This window comes from Anolis sagrei, chromosome 10, assembly GCF_037176765.1.
Source record: "Anolis sagrei isolate rAnoSag1 chromosome 10, rAnoSag1.mat, whole genome shotgun sequence".
In the NCBI taxonomy this organism is placed as follows: domain Eukaryota; kingdom Metazoa; phylum Chordata; class Lepidosauria; order Squamata; family Dactyloidae; genus Anolis; species Anolis sagrei.
In genome coordinates, this window is record NC_090030.1 from 34,730,907 (window position 1) to 34,750,332 (window position 19,426).

Consider the following 19,426-nt stretch of genomic DNA (forward strand, 5'->3'; position numbering starts at 1 on the left):
AGCTTCCCTCTCCCTCTGTTCTTGACTGTTGGTGTGATATTATAATTTTTTTTCACTAATTAAACCATAAAACTGGCCCAGACATGCGGAAATAATAACGAAACGACCTCAGAACAATAACGAAACGAACACAATATCGAAATACGAAGCATTTACAAAACGTTTTTGAAAATTCGTTTTTTTTAATAATTGCTCCAGAATGGTTCGTTATCGTTTTGTAATTGAAAAAATTAACGAATTATTAACGAATTACGAATTAACGAAACGAAACCGCCCAGCCCTACTATCTATCTATCTATATATATCTATTACCTATAGGTCTCAATTAAACTCAATTGTATTTACAATGGTATCTTCTGAGGTACCTGCCTGCCAACAGCACATCATGGATTCTTCCTTAAGGCTGAAGGGACAGGGAGACCTCCAAAATGGCTGCTTCTACCCTGGAAACAGGGGTGGGCCCAAAGAGCTACTCTTTGGCCAATTATTGCAGAGGGCCTGAAAACTGGCTTTCCTGTTTCTGGCTGCTAACCTTTTAGGCCTTTGCAGAGGCTGCAGCAGCCTAGGAGAAAGGCAAGGGGCAACCTATTTAAGCAACCAAAAAAGGCAATAAACGCAGTCTCCTGGGAGACGGAACAGGGTGACTTGGAAGGAGATGATCAGACTGCGTTCTGGCACCACGAGATGCAGAGCCAACCTCAAGAAATGGGGCCACAAAGTGGAATCCTCGATGTGCGAGTGTGGAGAAGAGCAAACCACTGATCACCTGCTGCAATGCACCCTGAGCCCTGCCACATGCACAAGGAAGAACCTTCTTGCAGCAACACTAGAAGCACTCCAAGAGGCCAGATACTGGTCAAAGGACATTTAATCCACTACCAAACTTGCAAATGTTGTGTTTTGTCTGTTTGTTTGTTTTGTTCTGTTAGAAATATAATACAATTGACTGGTTGCCCTGACACGACAAATAAATAGCAGCAAACCCTTTTCTCCAACCTGTACTGTTGAACTGGCATTTGTGTTGGGAGTAGAAGCGCTCTGCTTTGAGGTTCCGACATGGGTCCTTGCTCTGCCCTTGTTCTGGTTGAGTCATCCTGCGGTCTCTTCCAACCCTGTCTTCCGATCTGGCCAAGTCATAATTATATCAGAGCGGGACATATCCGTGATGTAGTGCTCGCGTTTGGTCTCCCTGAGTCCGAATGGCCCTCTGCTTCCCAACTGCTGCCAAGTTTGCTCCGTTTCCTTTGCCAGGTGCCCACATCCTGACCCAAACATTCATCACTTTGAGGTTAATTACTGTAATGCACGGGGCCATATGCTCCTCTCCTCGCTCCGTCTTTATCATTGGCTCAGAAGTCCAAAAGGCTGAAGGAAGACACGGCTAACCTGGATGCCGCAAAGCCACCTTGCTGTATCCCAGAGTTTCTCAGCCTTCCTAATGCTATATTTATCATGTCAGGAGGGAAATCAAACAGTTGTATTGCATTTTTAACAATCAAACAAACAAACAAAGCACAAAGTTTGCAAGCTTGGTAATTGATTAAATGTCCTTTGACCAGTACCTGGCCCCTTGGAGTGCCTCTGATGTTACTACAAGAAGGTGCATGTGGCAGGGCTCAGGTTGCATTACAGCAGGTGATCTGTAGTTTGCTCTTCTCCGCACTCACATGTCGTGGACTCCACTTTGTTGGCCCCATTTCTTAAGGTTGTCTCTGCATCTTGTGGTGCCAGAGCGCAGTCTGTTCAGCGTTTTCCAAATCTGTGTGCCCAGGGGGAGTCTCTCATTTGATATCAGCCATTGATTGAGGTTCTGGGTTTGAGCCTGCCACTTTTGGACTCTCGCTTGCTGAGGTGTTCCAGTGAGTGTCTCTTTAGATCTTTGAAAACTATTTCTTGATTTAAGTCGTTGACGTGCTGGCTGATACCCAAACAGGGGATGGCCTGGAGATGTCTCTGCCTTGGTCCTTTCACTATTGGCTGCTACTTCCTGGCAGATGTCAGGTGGTGCAATACCGGCTAAGCAGTGTAATTTCTCCAGTTGTGTGGGGCGCAGACACCCCGTGATAATGCGGCATGTCTCATTAAGAGCCACACCCAGTGTTTTAGCGTGGTGAGATGTGTTCCACACTGGGCATGCATACTCAGCAGCAGAGTAGCATAGCTGAAGGGCAGATGTCTTCGCTGTGTCTGGTTGTGATCCCCAGGTTGTGCCAGTCAGCTTTCGTATGATATTGTTTCTAGCGTCCACTTTTTGCTTGATGTTCAGGCAGTGCTTCTTGTAGGTCAGAGCACAGTCCAGAGTGACTCCCAGGTATGTGGGTGCGCTGCAATGCTCCAGTGGGATTCCTTCCCAGGTAATAATCCTCAGAGCTCGGGATGCTTGTCTGTTCTTGAGATGAAAGGCACATGTCTGTGTTTTAGATGGGTTAGGGATCAGTTTTCTCTGTCATAGGCGGTAAGGGCACCTAGAGCTTTGGAGAGCTTCTGTTCAACCATCTCAAAGCTCCCTGCTTGAGCGGTAATGGCTCATTCCTAATGCTGTGACTCCTTCACACAATTCCTCATGTTGTGGTGACCCCCACATAACACGATTTTTGTTGCTGCTCCATAAATGTAATTTTACTACTGTTATGACTCAAAATGTAAATATCTGATGTGCAGGATGCATTTTCATTCACTGGATATGCTCAAATTTGAATACTGGCGGGGTTGGGGAGGGATTGATTTTACCATTTGGGAGTTGTAGTTGCTGGGATTTATAGTTCACCTACAATCAAAGAGCATTCTGAACTCCACCAACGATGGAATTGAATTAAACTTGGCACACGGAAGTCCCATGACCAATAGAAAATACTGGAACGGTTTGGTGGGCATTGATCTTGAATTTTTGGAGTTGTAGTTCACCTACGTCCAGAGAGCACTGTGGACTAAAACAAGGATAGATCTGGAACAAACTTGGCCTGAATACTTAATATGCCCAGATGTGAACACTGGTAGAGTTTGTGGAAAACAGACCTTGACATTTTGGAGTTGTAGTTGCTGGGATGTATAGTTCACCTACAATCAAAAAGCATTCCTAACTCCACCAACAATGGAATCGAACCAAACTTGGCCTACAGAACTCCCATAAGTAACAGAAAATACTGGAATGGCTTTGTGGTCATTGACCTTGAGTTTTGGAGTTGTAGTTCACCTACATCCAGAGAGCACTGTGGATTAAAACAAGGATAGATCTGGTCTAAACTTGGCCTGAATACTCAATATGCCCAAATGTGAACACTGGTGCAGTTTGGGCAAAATAGACCTTGACAAGCTTGCTCCCTCCTCCCTGTGGCTTCCTCCCACATATTTATCCATGGCTATCATATCTCCTCTCAGCCTTCTCTTCTTCAGGCTAAACATGCCCAGCTCCTTAAGCCGCTCCTCATAGGGCTTGTTCTCCAGACACTTGATCATTTAGTCACCCTCCCTATGACATATTCCTTAGGCCGCTCCTCATAGGGCTTGTTCTCCCAACCCTTGATCATTTTAGTCGCCCTCCTCTGGACACATTCCAGCTTAGAGTCAACATCTCCCTTCAATTGTGGTGCCCCACAATTGAGAAAAATGTATAATATCATAAAGGACGACCACCTCACCTGCTTCATAGGAAATCTGCGACAAAACAGGAGCTTTTTTGTTGAGTTCCAGGGTCAGAGAAGCAGATGGCGGAAACAGAAGAATGGCCTGCCTCGGGGGAGAGTGCTTGCTCCATCCGTGTTTGACAATATAATCTGGTTGAAGTCATTTGATCTGCAAATATTAAACATGGATGGAGCAAGGAATATTTCTTCATGATAATTTAGGGAAGATTTCCATGATTATTTTTGTGAGTATTTTTAATGATTTTAGTGAATATTATTTTTGCGAATATTTCTATGATTATTTTTGGGAATATTTTCATGATTATTTTAGGAATATTTTTTCATCATTATTTTTGGGAATATTTTCATGATTATTTCTGGGAATATATTTTCCTCATTATTTTTGGGAATATTTTAATTATTCTTTTGGGAATATTTTCATGATTATTTTTGAGAATATTTCCATGATTATTTTTGGGAATATTTTCATGATTATTTTAGGAATATCTTTTCATAACTATTATTGGAAATATTTTTTTCATGATTATTATTGGGAAAATTTTCATGATTATTTTAGGAATACTTTTTCGTGATTATTTTGTGAATATTTTTCCATGGTTATTTTTGGGACAAAATTTTCATGATTATTTCTGTGAGTATTTTTATGATGATTTTTGGGAATATTTTTATGAGTATTATTGGGAATATTTTTTCATGATTATTTTTGGGAATATTTCTTCATGATTATTTTTGGGAATATTTTTTCATGATTATTTTTGGGATTTTTATCCTGATTATTTTTGGAATATTTTTTCATGATTATTGATGATATGGCAAATCATCACCTTCTCATAGAATCATAGAGTTGGAAGAGACCTCATGGGCCATCCAGTCCAACTCCCACCCAAAAAGCAGGAATATTGCATTCAAAGCACCCCCGACAGATGGCCATCCAGCCTCTGTTTAAAACCTTCCAAAGAAGGAGCCTCCACCACACTCCAGGGCAGAGAGTTCCACTGCTAAACAGCTCTCACAGTCAGGAAGCCATTGTTCCATTGCGTCCTAGTCTCCAAGGAAGTATGTATCATATCCCCTCTCATCCTTCTCTTCTTCAGGCTAAACATGCCCAGCTCTTTAAGCCACTCCTCATAGGGCTTGTTCTCCAGACCCTTGATCTGCTCCCTCCTCCCTGTGGCTTCCTCGCACGTATTTATACATGGCTATCATATGTCCTCTCATCCTTCTCTTCTTCAGGCTAAACATGCCCAGCTCTTTAATCCACTCCTCATAGGGTTTGTTCTCCAGACCCTTGATCTGCTCCCACCTCCCTGTGGCTTCCTCGCACGTATTTATCCATGGCTATCATATCTCCTCTCATCCTTCTCTTCTTCAGGCTAAACATGCCCAGCTCTTTAAGCCGCTCCTCATAGGGCTTGTTCTCCAGATCCTTGATCTGCTCCCTCCTCCCTGTGGCTTCCTCGCACGTATTTATACATGGCTATCATATCTCCCCTCATCCTTCTCTTCTTCAGGCTAAACATGCCCAGCTCTTTAAGCCGCTCCTCATAGGGCTTGTTCTCCAGACCCTTGATCTGCTCCCTCCTCCCTGTGGCTTCCTCGCACGTATTTATCCATGGCTATCATATCTCCTCTCATCCTTCTCTTCTTCAGGCTAAACATGCCCAGCTCCTTAAGCCGCTCCTCATAGGGCTTGTTCTCCAGACCCTTGACCTGCTCCCTCCTCCCTGTGGCTTCCTCGCACGTATTTATACATGGCTATCATATCTCCTCTCCGCCTTCTCTTCTTCAGGCTAAACATGCCCAGCTCCTTAAGCCGCTCCTCATAGGGCTTGTTCTCCAGACCCTTGATCTGCTCCCTCCTCCCTGTGGCTTCCTCGCACGTATTTATACATGGCTATCATATCTCCTCTCATCCTTCTCTTCTTCAGGCTAAACATGCCCAGCTCCTTAAGCCGCTCCTCATAGGGCTTGTTCTCCAGACCCTTGATCTGCTCCCTCCTCCCTGTGGCTTCCTCGCACGTATTTATACATGGCTATCATATCTCCTCTCAGCCTTCTCTTCTTCAGGCTAAACATGCCCAGCTCCTTAAGCCGCTCCTCATAGGGCTTGTTCTCCAGACCCTTGATCTGCTCCCTCCTCCCTGTGGCTTCCTCTCACATATTTATACATGGCTATCATATCTCCTCTCATCCTTCTCTTCTTCAGGCTAAACATGCCCAGCTCCTTAAGCCGCTCCTCATAGGGCTTGTTCTCCAGACCCTTGATCTGCTCCCTCCTCCCTGTGGCTTCCTCGCACGTATTTATCCATGGCTATCATATCTCCTCTCATCCTTCTCTTCTTCAGGCTAAACATGCCCAGCTCCTTAAGCCGCTCCTCATAGGGCTTGTTCTCCAGACCCTTGATCTGCTCCCTCCTCCCTGTGGCTTCCTCGCACGTATTTATACATGGCTATCATATCTCCTCTCATCCTTCTCTTCTTCAGGCTAAACATGCCCAGCTCTTTAAGCCGCTCCTCACAGGGCTTGTTCTCCAGACCCTTGATCATTTTAGTCGTCCTCCTCCTTTCTATTTCAACCGGGTGAAAGTCAAAACGTCAATGTTTTGAAGCCAGCTTCTGCAGTGGCTGCAGGCGTGAGAAGATCTTTCTTGCAACTTATTTTTGGAACACTTCCTCTGCCCTCAAGACCTAGGAAGCTTGCAGTAAAACACACGGAAACACCCACCTCAAAATGCAACCTCGTCTAATAAACTCTTTTCCTTCCGTTTCCTAATAGAACTTAAAGGGAGGGAAAGAGAGATACGCTCTCTTAGGGTAAAATAACCAAATGTCATTCCGCTCTCCGCTTCATACGTTTGTCATTTCAGAAATGTCATTGTGGAATGTCCTTATATATATATAATTAACGACAGAAAGTCAGGGTTTTGCCATTTTCTCTAGATCTATATAAATAATAGAAGTGAATGTTTGTTTGTATGTATGTATGCGGAGGGTGGAAGTGTATGTGGCAGCTTTCTGATTGGCTCTCACTTTCACAGACCTGGACCAAACTTAGCACACATAACCCCCATGATGCATTTTACATCCTGGTGCGGTTTGGGATGGACAGACAACGGATGATGGGATTTGTAGTACTTTCAAACCCTTCGGTTCCCACAGACTATCGTGGTCCCCAACAAAGACCGCTAAAGACCAAACTTGGCACCCAGAGCCCCCATGGCCCACTCTACATCCTACTGGAGGGTGGACCATGGATGATGGGACTTGAGGTACCTCCACTCGCTTGCCGAGACTGCTGCGATCCTCATCCAATGACTGATCAAGACCAAACTTGGCAAACATAACCCCCATGACCCCCTTTATGTGCTCCTGAGGTTTGGGGGAGGCTGGACAATGGATGGGATTTGTAGTACTTTCCAACCCTTCGATTCCCACAGACCACCGTGGTCCCCAACAAAGACCGATAAAGACCAAACTTGGCACACAGAGCCCCCATGACCCATTCTACATCCTGGTGCACTTTTGAGAAGGACAGACCATGGATGATGGGACTTCAGGTACCTCCACTCCCTACCCAAGACTGCTGAAACCCTCATCTAATGACCGATCAAGATCAAACTTGGCACACAGAGCCCCCTTGACCCACTCTACATCCCGGTGCTGTTTGGAGGAGGATGGACCACAGATGATGGGACTCGCAGTACCTTCACTAACTTCCTGAGACCACTGCAAACCATATAAATAACTGATAAAGACCAAACTTGATACACAATGTCTATCTCAAATAACCCGGGCAGTGCCAGGTTCCCAAGCTAGTATGATATAAGAGAAAGTTTGCAAGAGAATTTCTGCAAAACTCAGCCAGAGCAGGACAAAGGGATCTTTCAGGGCAGCGGGAATACGTTGGCTTTTAGCATCTTTTTGTCTCTGAGCAATTGCTAAAACGCAAGCACTTCAATACCTGGTGTCGTTGGATATCTTCCAAGCCAGTGATTTTGCCGGAAGTGACAGGTGGGCAGAACTCCCCAGTTCTGGAAAGCAAGGGTAGCTCCATCCCAATCTACTTTGGGTTTAAACCCAAGCTTTAAAGGAGCTTTCTAAAGCCGTCATCCCACTGAACATGTCAAGTGTTTGGGAGAGTAGGTTTCCCATACGGCTCAGGCATACTCTGTTTTGAAATTAGATGGATGACTTTCCTACCTCCATCACACTCTAGCAAACTATCCATTTTATTCAGGAGTTCTCAGTTGATTTGCCATCACTCGTACATCCTAATATATACTCTCATTTAGATACAGTAGAGTCTCGATTATCCGACCTTTGCTCATCCGACATTCTGTCTTATCCAACGCTCTTACCTAATGTCTTAGATACAGTAAAGTCTTGCTTCCGCCATTACCTTTTGTTTACAGAGGATGGAAGATTGGCAGTGTATTGTGGTGTTATCTCCTGCTCCCTTCCTTCCTTCCTTCCTTCCTTCCTTCCTTCCTTCCTTCCTTCCTTCCATGTGTTATGTGTGCCAAGTGTTACCACCTCCTCTTCTCCTTCCTTCCTTCCTTCCTTCCTTCCTTCCTTCCTTCCTTCCTTCCTTCCTTCCTTCCTTCCTTCCATGTGTTGTGTGTGCCATGTGTTACCACCTCCTCTTCTCCTTCCTTCCTTCCTTCCTTCCTTCCTTCCTTCCTTCCTTCCTTCCTTCCATGTGTTGTGTGTGCCATGTGTTACCACCTCCTCTTCTCCTTCCTTCCTTCCTTCCTTCCTTCCTTCCTTCCTTCCTTCCTTCCTTCCTTCCTTCCATGTGTTGTGTGTGCCAAGTGTTACCACCACCTCCTCTTCTCCTTCCTTCCTTCCTTCCTTCCTTCCTTCCTTCCTTCCTTCCTTCCTTCCTTCCATGTGTTGTGTGTGCCATGTGTTACCACCTCCTCTTCTCCTTCCTTCCTTCCTTCCTTCCTTCCTTCCTTCCTTCCTTCCTTCCTTCCTTCCTTCCATGTGTTGTGTGTGCCAAGTGTTACCACCACCTCCTCTTCTCCTTCCTTCCTTCCTTCCTTCCTTCCTTCCTTCCTTCCTTCCTTCCTTCCATGTGTTGTGTGTGCCATGTGTTACCACCACCTCCTCTTCTCCTTCCTTCCTTCCTTCCTTCCTTCCTTCCTTCCTTCCTTCCTTCCTTCCTTCCTTCCTTCCTTCCATGTGTTGTGTGTGCCATGTGTTACCACCTCCTCTTCTCCTTCCTTCCTTCCTTCCTTCCTTCCTTCCTTCCTTCCTTCCTTCCTTCCATGTGTTGTGTGTGCCATGTGTTACCACCTCCTCTTCTCCTTCCTTCCTTCCTTCCTTCCTTCCTTCCTTCCTTCCTTCCTTCCATGTGTTGTGTGTGCCATGTGTTACCACCACCTCCTCTTCTCCTTCCTTCCTTCCTTCCTTCCTTCCTTCATTCCTTCCTTCCTTCCATGTGTTGTGTGTGCCATGTGTTACCACCTCCTCTTCTCCTTCCTTCCTTCCTTCCTTCCTTCCTTCCTTCATTCCTTCCCTCCTTCCTTCCTTCCTTCCTTCCTTCCTTCCTTCCTTCCTTCCTTCCTTCCTTCCTTCCTTCCTTCCATGTGTTGTGTGTGCCATGTGTTACCACCTCCTCTTCTCCTTCCTTCCTTCCTTCCTTCCTTCCTTCCTTCCTTCCTTCCTTCCATGTGTTGTGTGTGCCAAGTGTTACCACCACCTCCTCTTCTCCTTCCTTCCTTCCTTCCTTCCTTCCTTCCTTCCTTCCTTCCTTCCTTCCATGTGTTGTGTGTGCCATGTGTTACCACCTCCTCTTCTCCTTCCTTCCTTCCTTCCTTCCTTCCTTCCTTCCTTCCTTCCTTCCATGTGTTGTGTGTGCCAAGTGTTACCACCACCTCCTCTTCTCCTTCCTTCCTTCCTTCCTTCCTTCCTTCCATGTGTTGTGTGTGCCATGTGTTACCACCACCTCCTCTTCTCCTTCCTTCCTTCCTTCCTTCCTTCCTTCCTTCCTTCCATGTGTTGTGTGTGCCATGTGTTACCACCTCCTCTTCTCCTTCCTTCCTTCCTTCCTTCCTTCCTTCCTTCCTTCCTTCCTTCCTTCCTTCCATGTGTTGTGTGTGCCATGTGTTACCACCTCCTCTTCTCCTTCCTTCCTTCCTTCCTTCCTTCCTTCCTTCCTTCCATGTGTTGTGTGTGCCATGTGTTACCACCACCTCCTCTTCTCCTTCCTTCCTTCCTTCCTTCCTTCCTTCATTCCTTCCTTCCTTCCATGTGTTGTGTGTGCCATGTGTTACCACCTCCTCTTCTCCTTCCTTCCTTCCTTCCTTCCTTCCTTCCTTCCTTCCTTCCTTCCTTCCTTCCTTCCGTGTGTTGAGTGTGCCATGTGTTACCTCCTCTTCTCCTTCCTTCTCTGTTTTGAGTGTGCCATGTGTTACAACCTCCTCTTCTTCTTTCCTTCCTTCCTTCCCCATGTTGTGTGTGCCATGTTACCTTCTCCTGCTCTCCTTCCTTCCTTCCTTCTCTGTTTTGAGTGTGCCATGTGTTACATCCGCCTCTCTTTCCTTCCTTCCTTCCTTCCTTCTCTGTGTTGTGTGTGCCATGTGTTTCCTCCTCCTCCTCTCCTGCCTTCCTTCCTTCCTTCCCTGTGTTGAGTACTAACAACAGGGGCTCAAAGGGTTAAGGCAAGGCAATGCCTCGGGGATAGAGCAGCCCAGCAGGAAGTGCCTGGATGTGGAAGAGGCGCATCAAAATCTCAAACAGAAGGAGGGAGGATGCTTTCGCTTCCGGTCCTGCCTCTTTCCCCCCTTTCCTCCCCCTCCTCCTCCTTGTCTTGCCTTTTCCACTCATTGGGAGTGGTGAGAGAGTTGGGGAGTGCTCCTTTCATTGAAGGGGAAATGCTGGAGGAGAAGGGTGGAGCATTGGATGAGACGGAATGTCGGATGAGCGAAGGTCGGATAAGCGAGACTCTACTGTATCTAACACATTGGGTAAGAGCGTTGGATAAGACAAAATGTCGGATGAGCGAAGGTCGGATAAACGAGACTCTACTGTATCTAAGACATTGGGTAAAAGCATTGGATAAGACGGAATGTTGGATGAGAAAAGGTCGGATAATTGAGACTCCACTGTATCTAAGACATTGGGTAAAAGTGTTGGATAAGACGGAATGTCGGATAAGCGAAGGTGGGATAAGCGAGACTTTACTGTATCTAAGACATTGGGTAAGAGCGTTGGATAAGACGGAATGTCGGATGAGCAAAGGTCGGATAAGCGAGACTCTACTGTATCTAAGACATTGGGTAAGAGCGTTGGATAAGACAAAATGTCGGATGAGCGAAGGTCGGATAAACGAGACTCTACTGTATCTAAGACATTGGGTAAAAGCATTGGATAAGACGGAATGTTGGATGAGAAAAGGTCGGATAATTGAGACTCCACTGTATCTAAGACATTGGGTAAAAGTGTTGGATAAGACGGAATGTCGGATAAGCGAAGGTGGGATAAGCGAGACTTTACTGTATCTAAGACATTGGGTAAGAGCGTTGGATAAGACGGAATGTCGGATGAGCAAAGGTCAGATAAGCGAGACTCTACTGTATCTAAGACATTGGGTAAAAGTGTTGGATAAGACGGAATGTTGGATAAGCGAAGGTCGGATAAGCGAGACTTTACTGTATCTAAGACATTGGGTAAAAGCGTTGGATAAGACGGAATGTCGGATGAGCAAAGGTCGGATAAGCGAGACTCTACTGTATCTAAGACATTGGGTAAAAGTGTTGGATAAGACAGAATGTTGGATAAGCGAAGGTCGGATAAGCGAGACTTTACTTTATCTATGACATTGGGTAAGAGGCGTTGGATAAGACAGAATGTCGGATAAGTGAAGGTCAAATAACTTTTTCTCCAAGGGGCATTTTGGCTCCTCCCACACATTGCCTAACTGCATCATTTTAAAGCTGAGAATGATGAATACCATCACATGACAGAATTGGCCATTTTGCCCATCTCGATCCGAATAATTTGGAAGCGGTTGCTTGCCAACTAGCTGAGAAAGCTTCTGAGAAGATAACCCTTTGCAGCCCTTTTTAAACGCCAAGATCTCCCTACCCAATACTTGAAGCTTACGTCACGGGATGAACGCAACCATTTCTTAAGCGGGTGACTCAGTTGTATTTAACACATGTGATGAAGTGGTAATTGTCCAAACTTGCTTTGGGAAGAAGGGTTCAGTACCTTGGGCAGATTCTTTAAAATTTCAACGAAAACTCAAAGTGGATTCACCTTCCAACTCATATGGAAAGTACCAAGAGAGTATTTAAATACATTTGTTTTGCGTTCTCAAACAGAGCAGGAATGGCTGCTGAAGGATTCATACGCTCCGCTCTTGTGAACCCTGCAATATCGGTACTGCTGTGGTTTGGCATCGGTTCCTCTATGATTTTGAATCGGCATTCCCTCCCCCGCTATCTTCCTTTTAGGTCATTTTTAGAAAACCGAATTTGCCGGCCTTTGACTCCGTTGTGAGGTTGAGCACAATTCAATTATCCCTTCTGTCGCTGCTTTGCAAGAATAGCTCCGGCTCCTTGAGGCCGGCATTCCCACATTCCAGGACTCGCCATCCACATGGCTTGGAACACAGCTGTGCCATTAACTCCTTGCAGACAGGAAAAGCCTCCTTCCTAGAGTCGGACACATCTGGCTTCGATTTTCAGAAAGCAGGTCTCGTTCAATTCAAGGAAACTCATCCGAGAAACCTTTCCTGTGGATTGTATTCGTAGCCTAAGATATATCTGTCAGTAGAACACAAAAAAGACTACATCAGTGGTTCTTAACCTTTCTAACTCCGTGACCCCTAAATATGTTCTCTCATGTTGTGGTGACCCCCAACTATAAAATTATTTTTTAGAGCATGAGGCAGGCAAGGGAGGCTTTGTGCGAGGCCAGGCCTTACGAGAAGGAGCCCTCAACTGGCTCTTGCCCTTGCCGGCCGGCGAGAATGCGAGGCAGGCAAGGGTGGCTTTGCGTGAGGCCTGGCCTCGTGCAAAGCCTTGAGGGACGAGGGCCAAAGCCTTGGGGGACGGGGCTAAAGGAGGTGGACTTGTGACCCCTCTGAAATAGCCAAACGACCCCCTTGGGGGTCGCGACCCCCAGGTTGAGAACCGCTGCCTTACAGGGAGAGGTCAACCCTCCTGTTTAAGGAGCTCCATTGGCTGCCGTTCATTTTCCGGTCCCAATTCAAGATGCAAGTGCTTACCTACAAAGCCCTGAATGGTTTGGGAGCCACCTACCTGCGTGTCCAGAGGAGGGCAACTAAAATGATCAAGGGTCTGGAGAACAAGCCCTATGAGGAGCGGCTTAAGGAGCTGGGCATGTTTAGCCTGAAGAAGAGAAGGCTGAGAGGAGATATGATAGCCATGTATAAATATGTGAGAGGAAGCCACAGGGAGGAGGGAGCAAGCTTGTTTTCTGCTTCCTTGGAGACTAGGACGCGGAACAATGGCTTCAAACTACAAGAGAGGAGATTCCATCTGAACATGAGGAAGAACTTCCTGACTGTGAGAGCCGTTCAGCAGTGGAACTCTCTGCCCCGGAGTGTGGTGGAAGCTCCTTCTTTGGAAGCTTTTAAGCAGAGGCTGGATGGCCATTTGTCAGGGGTGATTTGAATGCAATATTCCTGCTTCTTGGCAGAATGGGGTTGGACTGGATGGCCCATGAGGTCTCTTCCAACTCTTTGATTCTATGATTCTATGACTGCATTTCTGTTTATGAACCCACACAATCTCTTCGATCTTCCGGGGAGGCCCTGCTCGCGATCCCACCTGCATCGCAAGCACGATTGGTGGGGAAAAGGGGCAGGGCCTTCTCTGTGGTGGCCCCTCAACTTTGGAATTCACTCCCCAAGGATATCAGGCATGCCCCGACACTGGCAGTCTTTAGGAGGAGCTTGAAAACGTGGCTGTTCCAGTGTGCCTTCCCAGAATAGGAAACCCCAAAGCACTTGTCCCAAATGCACTTTACTAGAATTCTAGGATTGTCTGCATGCCCTCTCTCTCCAAAAATACCTATCCATTTCACCCGGTTATGCCCAGTTTTTAAGAAATTGTTAATCCATTACAATTGGCCCTGACACTGATTTTAAATTGCGTTGTGCTGTTTTAATGTCTATTGCTTGAGTTATTTATTGATGTACTAGCTGTCCCCTGCCACGTGTTGCTGTGGCCCAGTCTGGTGATCTGGAAAATAAAGTAATGAGAAAGTGTTGGTTTCTAATATATGTAATTTCTTCCTGCTTGTGGGTAAACAGTATTTCTTGTTGTTTCTTTGTCAGTGTTGATGTGGAGAGTGTCTGGTTTGCCTACTCTGGAATATGCAACATATCATTGTCCTTCTTTCAAATCTATGATACTATATCTCTCTGTGTGTGAGAGAGAATCATATCTCTCTATCTATATTTATGACTGGGCGGCTCTTTGTCAGGAGGGCTCTGATGACATTTCCTTGCCCTGGTGAAGAGAGTTGGACTGGGTGGCCTTAAATATTTTCTGTCGGTCATGGGGGTTCTGTGTAGGAAGTTTGCCCCATTTCTATCATTTGTGGGTTTCAGAATGCTCCTTATTTGTAGTGAACTATAAATCCCAGTAACTACAAATCCCAAATGTCAAGGTCTATTTCCTCCAAACTCCATCTGTGTTCATATTTATGCATATGGAATTTTTGTGTCAAGTTTGGTCCAGATCCGTCATTGTTTGAGTCCACAGTGCTCTCTGGATGTAGGTGAACTATAATTCCCAAACTCAAGGTCAATGCCCACCAAACCCTTCCAGTGTGTTCTGTTTGTCATGGAAGTCCTGTATATGCCATGTTTGGTTCAATTCCATCATTGGTGGAGTTCAGAATGCTCTTTGATTGTAGGTGAACTATAAATCCCAGTAACTAAAAATCCCAAATAGCAAGGTCTATTTCCCCTAAACTCCATCTGTTTTCATATTTGGGCATATGGAATATTCGTGCCAAGTTTGGTCCAGATCCATCATTGTTTAAGTCCACAGAGCTCTCTGGATGTGGGTGAACTATAATTCCTAAACTCAAGGTCAATGTCCACCAAACCCTTCCAGTGTGCTCTGTTGGTCATGAACTAGCAACAAAATTTTAGCGAAGGTACAGCTTTGAAATGAAAATAAGTAATATATTATTATTATTATTATTATTATTATTATTATTATTTTCCAGGATCCAGCCGGGATATTTGAACTGGTGCAAGTGGTTGGAAATGGAACATATGGACAAGTCTACAAGGTATTGTATCTTTTTTTACATACTGTAAAATGTCACTGAAATCCTGAGTGTAATGGCTGTATTGAAATATATTACATAGTTGGACACTCTTATCTATAGCACGCCTTCATGTCTGAATCTAAGTTGTGTTATGGACTCTACTTACATTGGATTATGGACTTGACAAAGTTATCAGCTGTATTTTGGGGATAGATTGCAAACCACTGTTTGTGCAATTTTACGTCTGAATTCACAGATCTCTGAGTGCAGTTGCTTCTTTTTAGTAATAAATAAAATGATTGAATCTGCAAAGAGGACTAAAATAAGTAATCGCATCAATCTGCGCTCAATTGAAGTTATGTGGTTGCGTGTCTTAAGGACAGTCAGACATTCAAGGAGATTGCTGTTGTCACATTTTGGGGCGATTCATTGATTTTGTTGAAACTTTTTAAAAAATCCTCAAAAATCTGTAAATGTGCGAATCTTTCTGAAACTTCTGAGGATTAATGTCCTAGTTATCTTTATGCGTCATATATAAAATCCAAGAAGATAGCTCTTGTAGGTTTTTTAAAAAAACGTGTTTATAAAAACTTTGAAAATTTCCAAAAGAATCCATGAAACACTCTGAAATTTGGTGGGCTAATGGTGGTCAATGTGTTCTACCATTGTAACAAGTTTCACTCCAATAGCTTTAAAAATGAGGGATAAGGTTAATTGGGAATTTTTTCTAGCACTCATGCAAGAACTAGATATGGGCTTCTATTTCATAAATTCAATTAAAGCAATATACAACATTCAAGAAGCTAAAATAAATATAAATGGACAAACAACCAAAACACTAAGTATACAAAGAGGAACAAGACAAGGATGCCCGTTCTCCCCATTGCTATTCATTATTACATTGGAAATACTATTAAACAACATCAGAACTGATACGGAGCTTAAAGGAACAAAGATAAGGAAATACTCTTATAAAATCAGAGCCTTTGCGGATGACATTATATGTATAATTGAAGACCCATTGAAGAATTTAGTAAACTGGATTAAAAAATCAAAAAATTCGGCTCATTAGCAGGTTTTAATTTAAACAAAAAGAAAACAAAGATATTAACAAAGAATATAATGAAACAGGGACAAAAATACTAGAGGAAAAATGTGGCATACAAGTTGTGGAGAAAATTAAGTATCTGGGAACAATCCTGACTGCAAAAAATTCACAACTCTTAAAAAATAACTACGACACGAAATGGAGAGACATCAGCAAAGAACTGGCCAAGTGGAGAAATCTAAACCTATCTATGCTAGGGAGAATTTCGGCAATTAAAATAATGGTCCTACCCAAACCCGTATTCCTTTTCCAAACTATCCCAATTATTAGAAATTTGCAGACGATCAAGAAATGGAGCATCGAAATTAAAAAATTTATTTGGGCAGGGAAGAAACCTAGGATTAAATACGATTATCTAATCGGGTAAAAAGAAAAAGGGGCTGCCGGACCTTCAACTTTACCATGATGCTTGTGGATTATTATGGATTAAAGAATGGGCCAACATTAACAAAACTAAAGAGCTAGCATTGGAAGGGCATGACCTCCAAAGTGGGTGGCATGCCTATTTATGGTACGCTAAAAGGAACATCAAAAAGAATTTTGGCAACCATTTCATTTGATCCTCGCTTATTAAAGTATGGGAGAAGTACAAAGCCAAATTCTACCAGAAAACACCCCTATGGATATCACCTCTTGAAGCAACGCAAAGAAGAGAATTGGGCTGGAAAAAGTGGCCCAGATATAAAGACATTTTAAAGAAAAATAGGGAGACCTACACAATCAAAACTCTGGAGGAATTAAGAACAACATATGATGAACTATCATGGTTCCAATATAGACAACTGAACGAAGCTTTCAATAAGGATTAAAAAAATAGGTTTTGAGTCTGGAGATAGATATTGGGAAAAAGTTATGCTTTTGGGAAAAAGGGGGGATTACCAAACTGTACAAAATTCTTTTAGAATGGAAGACAGAGAAACACCAAATCAAAAACTGCACATTGAAGTGGACAGCGAATTTAGGACATACAATTGGAATAACAGAACGGGAGAAGATATGGAAGACCAAATTAAAATGGATAAATTCCTATGATTTGAGGGAAAATTGGATCAAAATGATGTACCAATGGTACATCACACCCAGTAAACTAGCAAAATGTTATAAAAACGTGTCCGATCTGTGCTGGAAATGCCAAAAAAAGAAGGGAACCTTTTTCCATTTATGGTGGACATGCGGCAAAATAAAAAAATTCTGGAAAGAGGTCCATGAAGTAATAAGCAAGATTCTGGAAATAAGAAAAGAGATGAAAGCTGAATACTACTTACTGAGTATTTTAGACTTTGAAGTGGAAAAAAAAAACAAAGACAAACTCTTCTTCCATACCACGGCGAGGATAGTAGCAGGCAAAAAATGGAAAAATAAAGAAACACCAACTCTTCTTTTAAAGCAAGATATGTCGATGATTGATAACTTCTCGGTGTATATTCAACTTAAAAACCTCAATAAAAACTATTTTTAAAAAATGAGGAAGAAGTGAGATCCTGAAGTTTCCCCAAATATAGTCATCTGTCACATTGCCAGGGCTCTGCCAATATTTAGGCAGAGATGAACCAAACTCTCAGTTTGTCTTAAACAATTTAATTAAAACAGGATTTAATTTCTGGCTGTTTTAATAGTCCAGAACTTCCTGACTGTGAGAGCCGTTCAGCAGTGGAACTCTCTGCCCCGGAGTGTGGTGGAGGCTCCTTCTTTGGAAGCTAAACAGAGGCTGGATGGCCATCTGTCAGGATGCCTGGACCAAAGAAACTAAATAAAGTGGATTGGTTGCCAGCTTTCACCTGTTGCTGCTTTTTTGGATGCTGTACTATAACTTCCAGCTCTACTATAACTCCCAGAGATGCATGGCTCCCATTCTGGCCGTAAGCAAAAGCCATCCTTTATGTTTGGTGATTTATTCTGACTTTGGGAACGTGCTTTTCCTTTCTCTTTCCCTTCCTTCTACATTTCTGGCTTGGTGCGGAAACATCCATCCAAAGAGTGCAAGAGATTGGCCTGTTTCCAGACCAGAGACAGAACGACATGAAAGAATAGATCTATCTCTATATATATTTATGTTTTGGGAGGAGGCAACGCAACACGAGGCCTTGTTAAATTATGAAGGACGAGAGCAGCTTGCGCAGTGTGTGGAGAGAAGCCTGGAGGGAACGCCTGGGGCAATGGCTGGAAGGCTAAATTTAAGGAATGTGTACCAAGAAAGAGCATTAAAAAAAGAACATAGTTTGGAACAAGTGAAGAGTGGTTTCTAACCATGGCTTTGAGCCCGAAATGTTTCAGATCCCCTTGTCCTACTGAGAGGGTTGCCAACCACCGAGTATTCCCCCTTTGGGTTTGGGTCTTGGGTTCCAAGATCTTGGAACGGGTGGTGGCCAAACAACTCCAAAGATTCTTGGAGGGAAGGATAGTAGAGGCCAAGATGAAGTCCTTTGGCCACATCATGAGAAGAAAGGAAAGCTCAGAGAAGACAATTACGCTGGGGAAAATGGAAGGAAAGAGGAAGAGGGGCCAACCAAGGGCAAGGTGGATGGATGGCATCCTTGAAGTGATGGATTGACCTTGAAGGAGCTGGGGGTGGTGACGACTGACAGGGAGCTCTGGCATGGGCTGGTCCATGAAGTCACAAAGAGTCGGAAACAATTGAACGAATGAACAACAACATAGAATCATAGAATCAAAGAGTTGGAAGAGACCTCCTGGGCCATCCAGTCCAACCCCATTCTGCCAAGAAGCAGGAATATTGCATTCAAATCACCCCTGACAGATGGCCATCCAGCCTCTGTTTAAAATCCTCCAAAGAATGAGCCTCCACCACACTCCGGGGCAGAGAGTTCCACTGCTGAACGGCTCTCACAGTCAGGAAGTTCTTCCTCATGTTCAGACGGAATCTCCTCTCTTGTAGTTTGAAGCCATTGTTCCATTGCGTCCTAGTCTCCAGGGAAGCAGAAAGGAAGCTTGCTCCCTCCTCCTCCCTGTGGCTTCCTCTCACATATTTATACATGGCTATCATATCTCCTCTCGGCCTTCTCTTCTTTAGGCTAAACATGCCCAGCTCCTTAAGCCGTTCCTCATAGGGTTTGTTCTCCAGACCCTCGATCATTTTAGTCGCCCTCCTCTGGACACATTCCAGCTTGTCAATATCTCTCTTGAATTGTGGTGCCCAGAATTGGACACAATATTCCAGGTAAAGTGGTCTAACCAAGGCGGAATAGAGCATGGGGAGCATGACTTCCCTGGATCTAGACACTAGACTCCTATTGATGCAGGCCAAAATCCCATTGGCTTTTTTTGCCACCACATCACATTCCTGGCTCATGTTCACCTTCCTCCCCACGAGGACTCCAAGATCTTTTCACACGTCCTACTCTCGAGCCAGGCCTCATCGTCCCCCTTTCTGTATCTTTGCATTTCGTTTTTTCTG

At 44.3% G+C, this 19,426-nt stretch overlaps 1 protein-coding gene across 1 annotated transcript in view; it reads left to right on the plus strand.

Annotated features, from left to right (window-relative positions):
* Positions 1-19,426, plus strand: part of NRK (Nik related kinase) — a 197,083-nt gene that overhangs the window by 10,521 nt on the left and 167,136 nt on the right. The window contains exon 2 of the mRNA XM_067471688.1: positions 14,859-14,924. Coding sequence (XP_067327789.1) covers positions 14,859-14,924 — 66 coding nt within the window. The remainder of the gene's footprint in view (positions 1-14,858; positions 14,925-19,426) is intronic.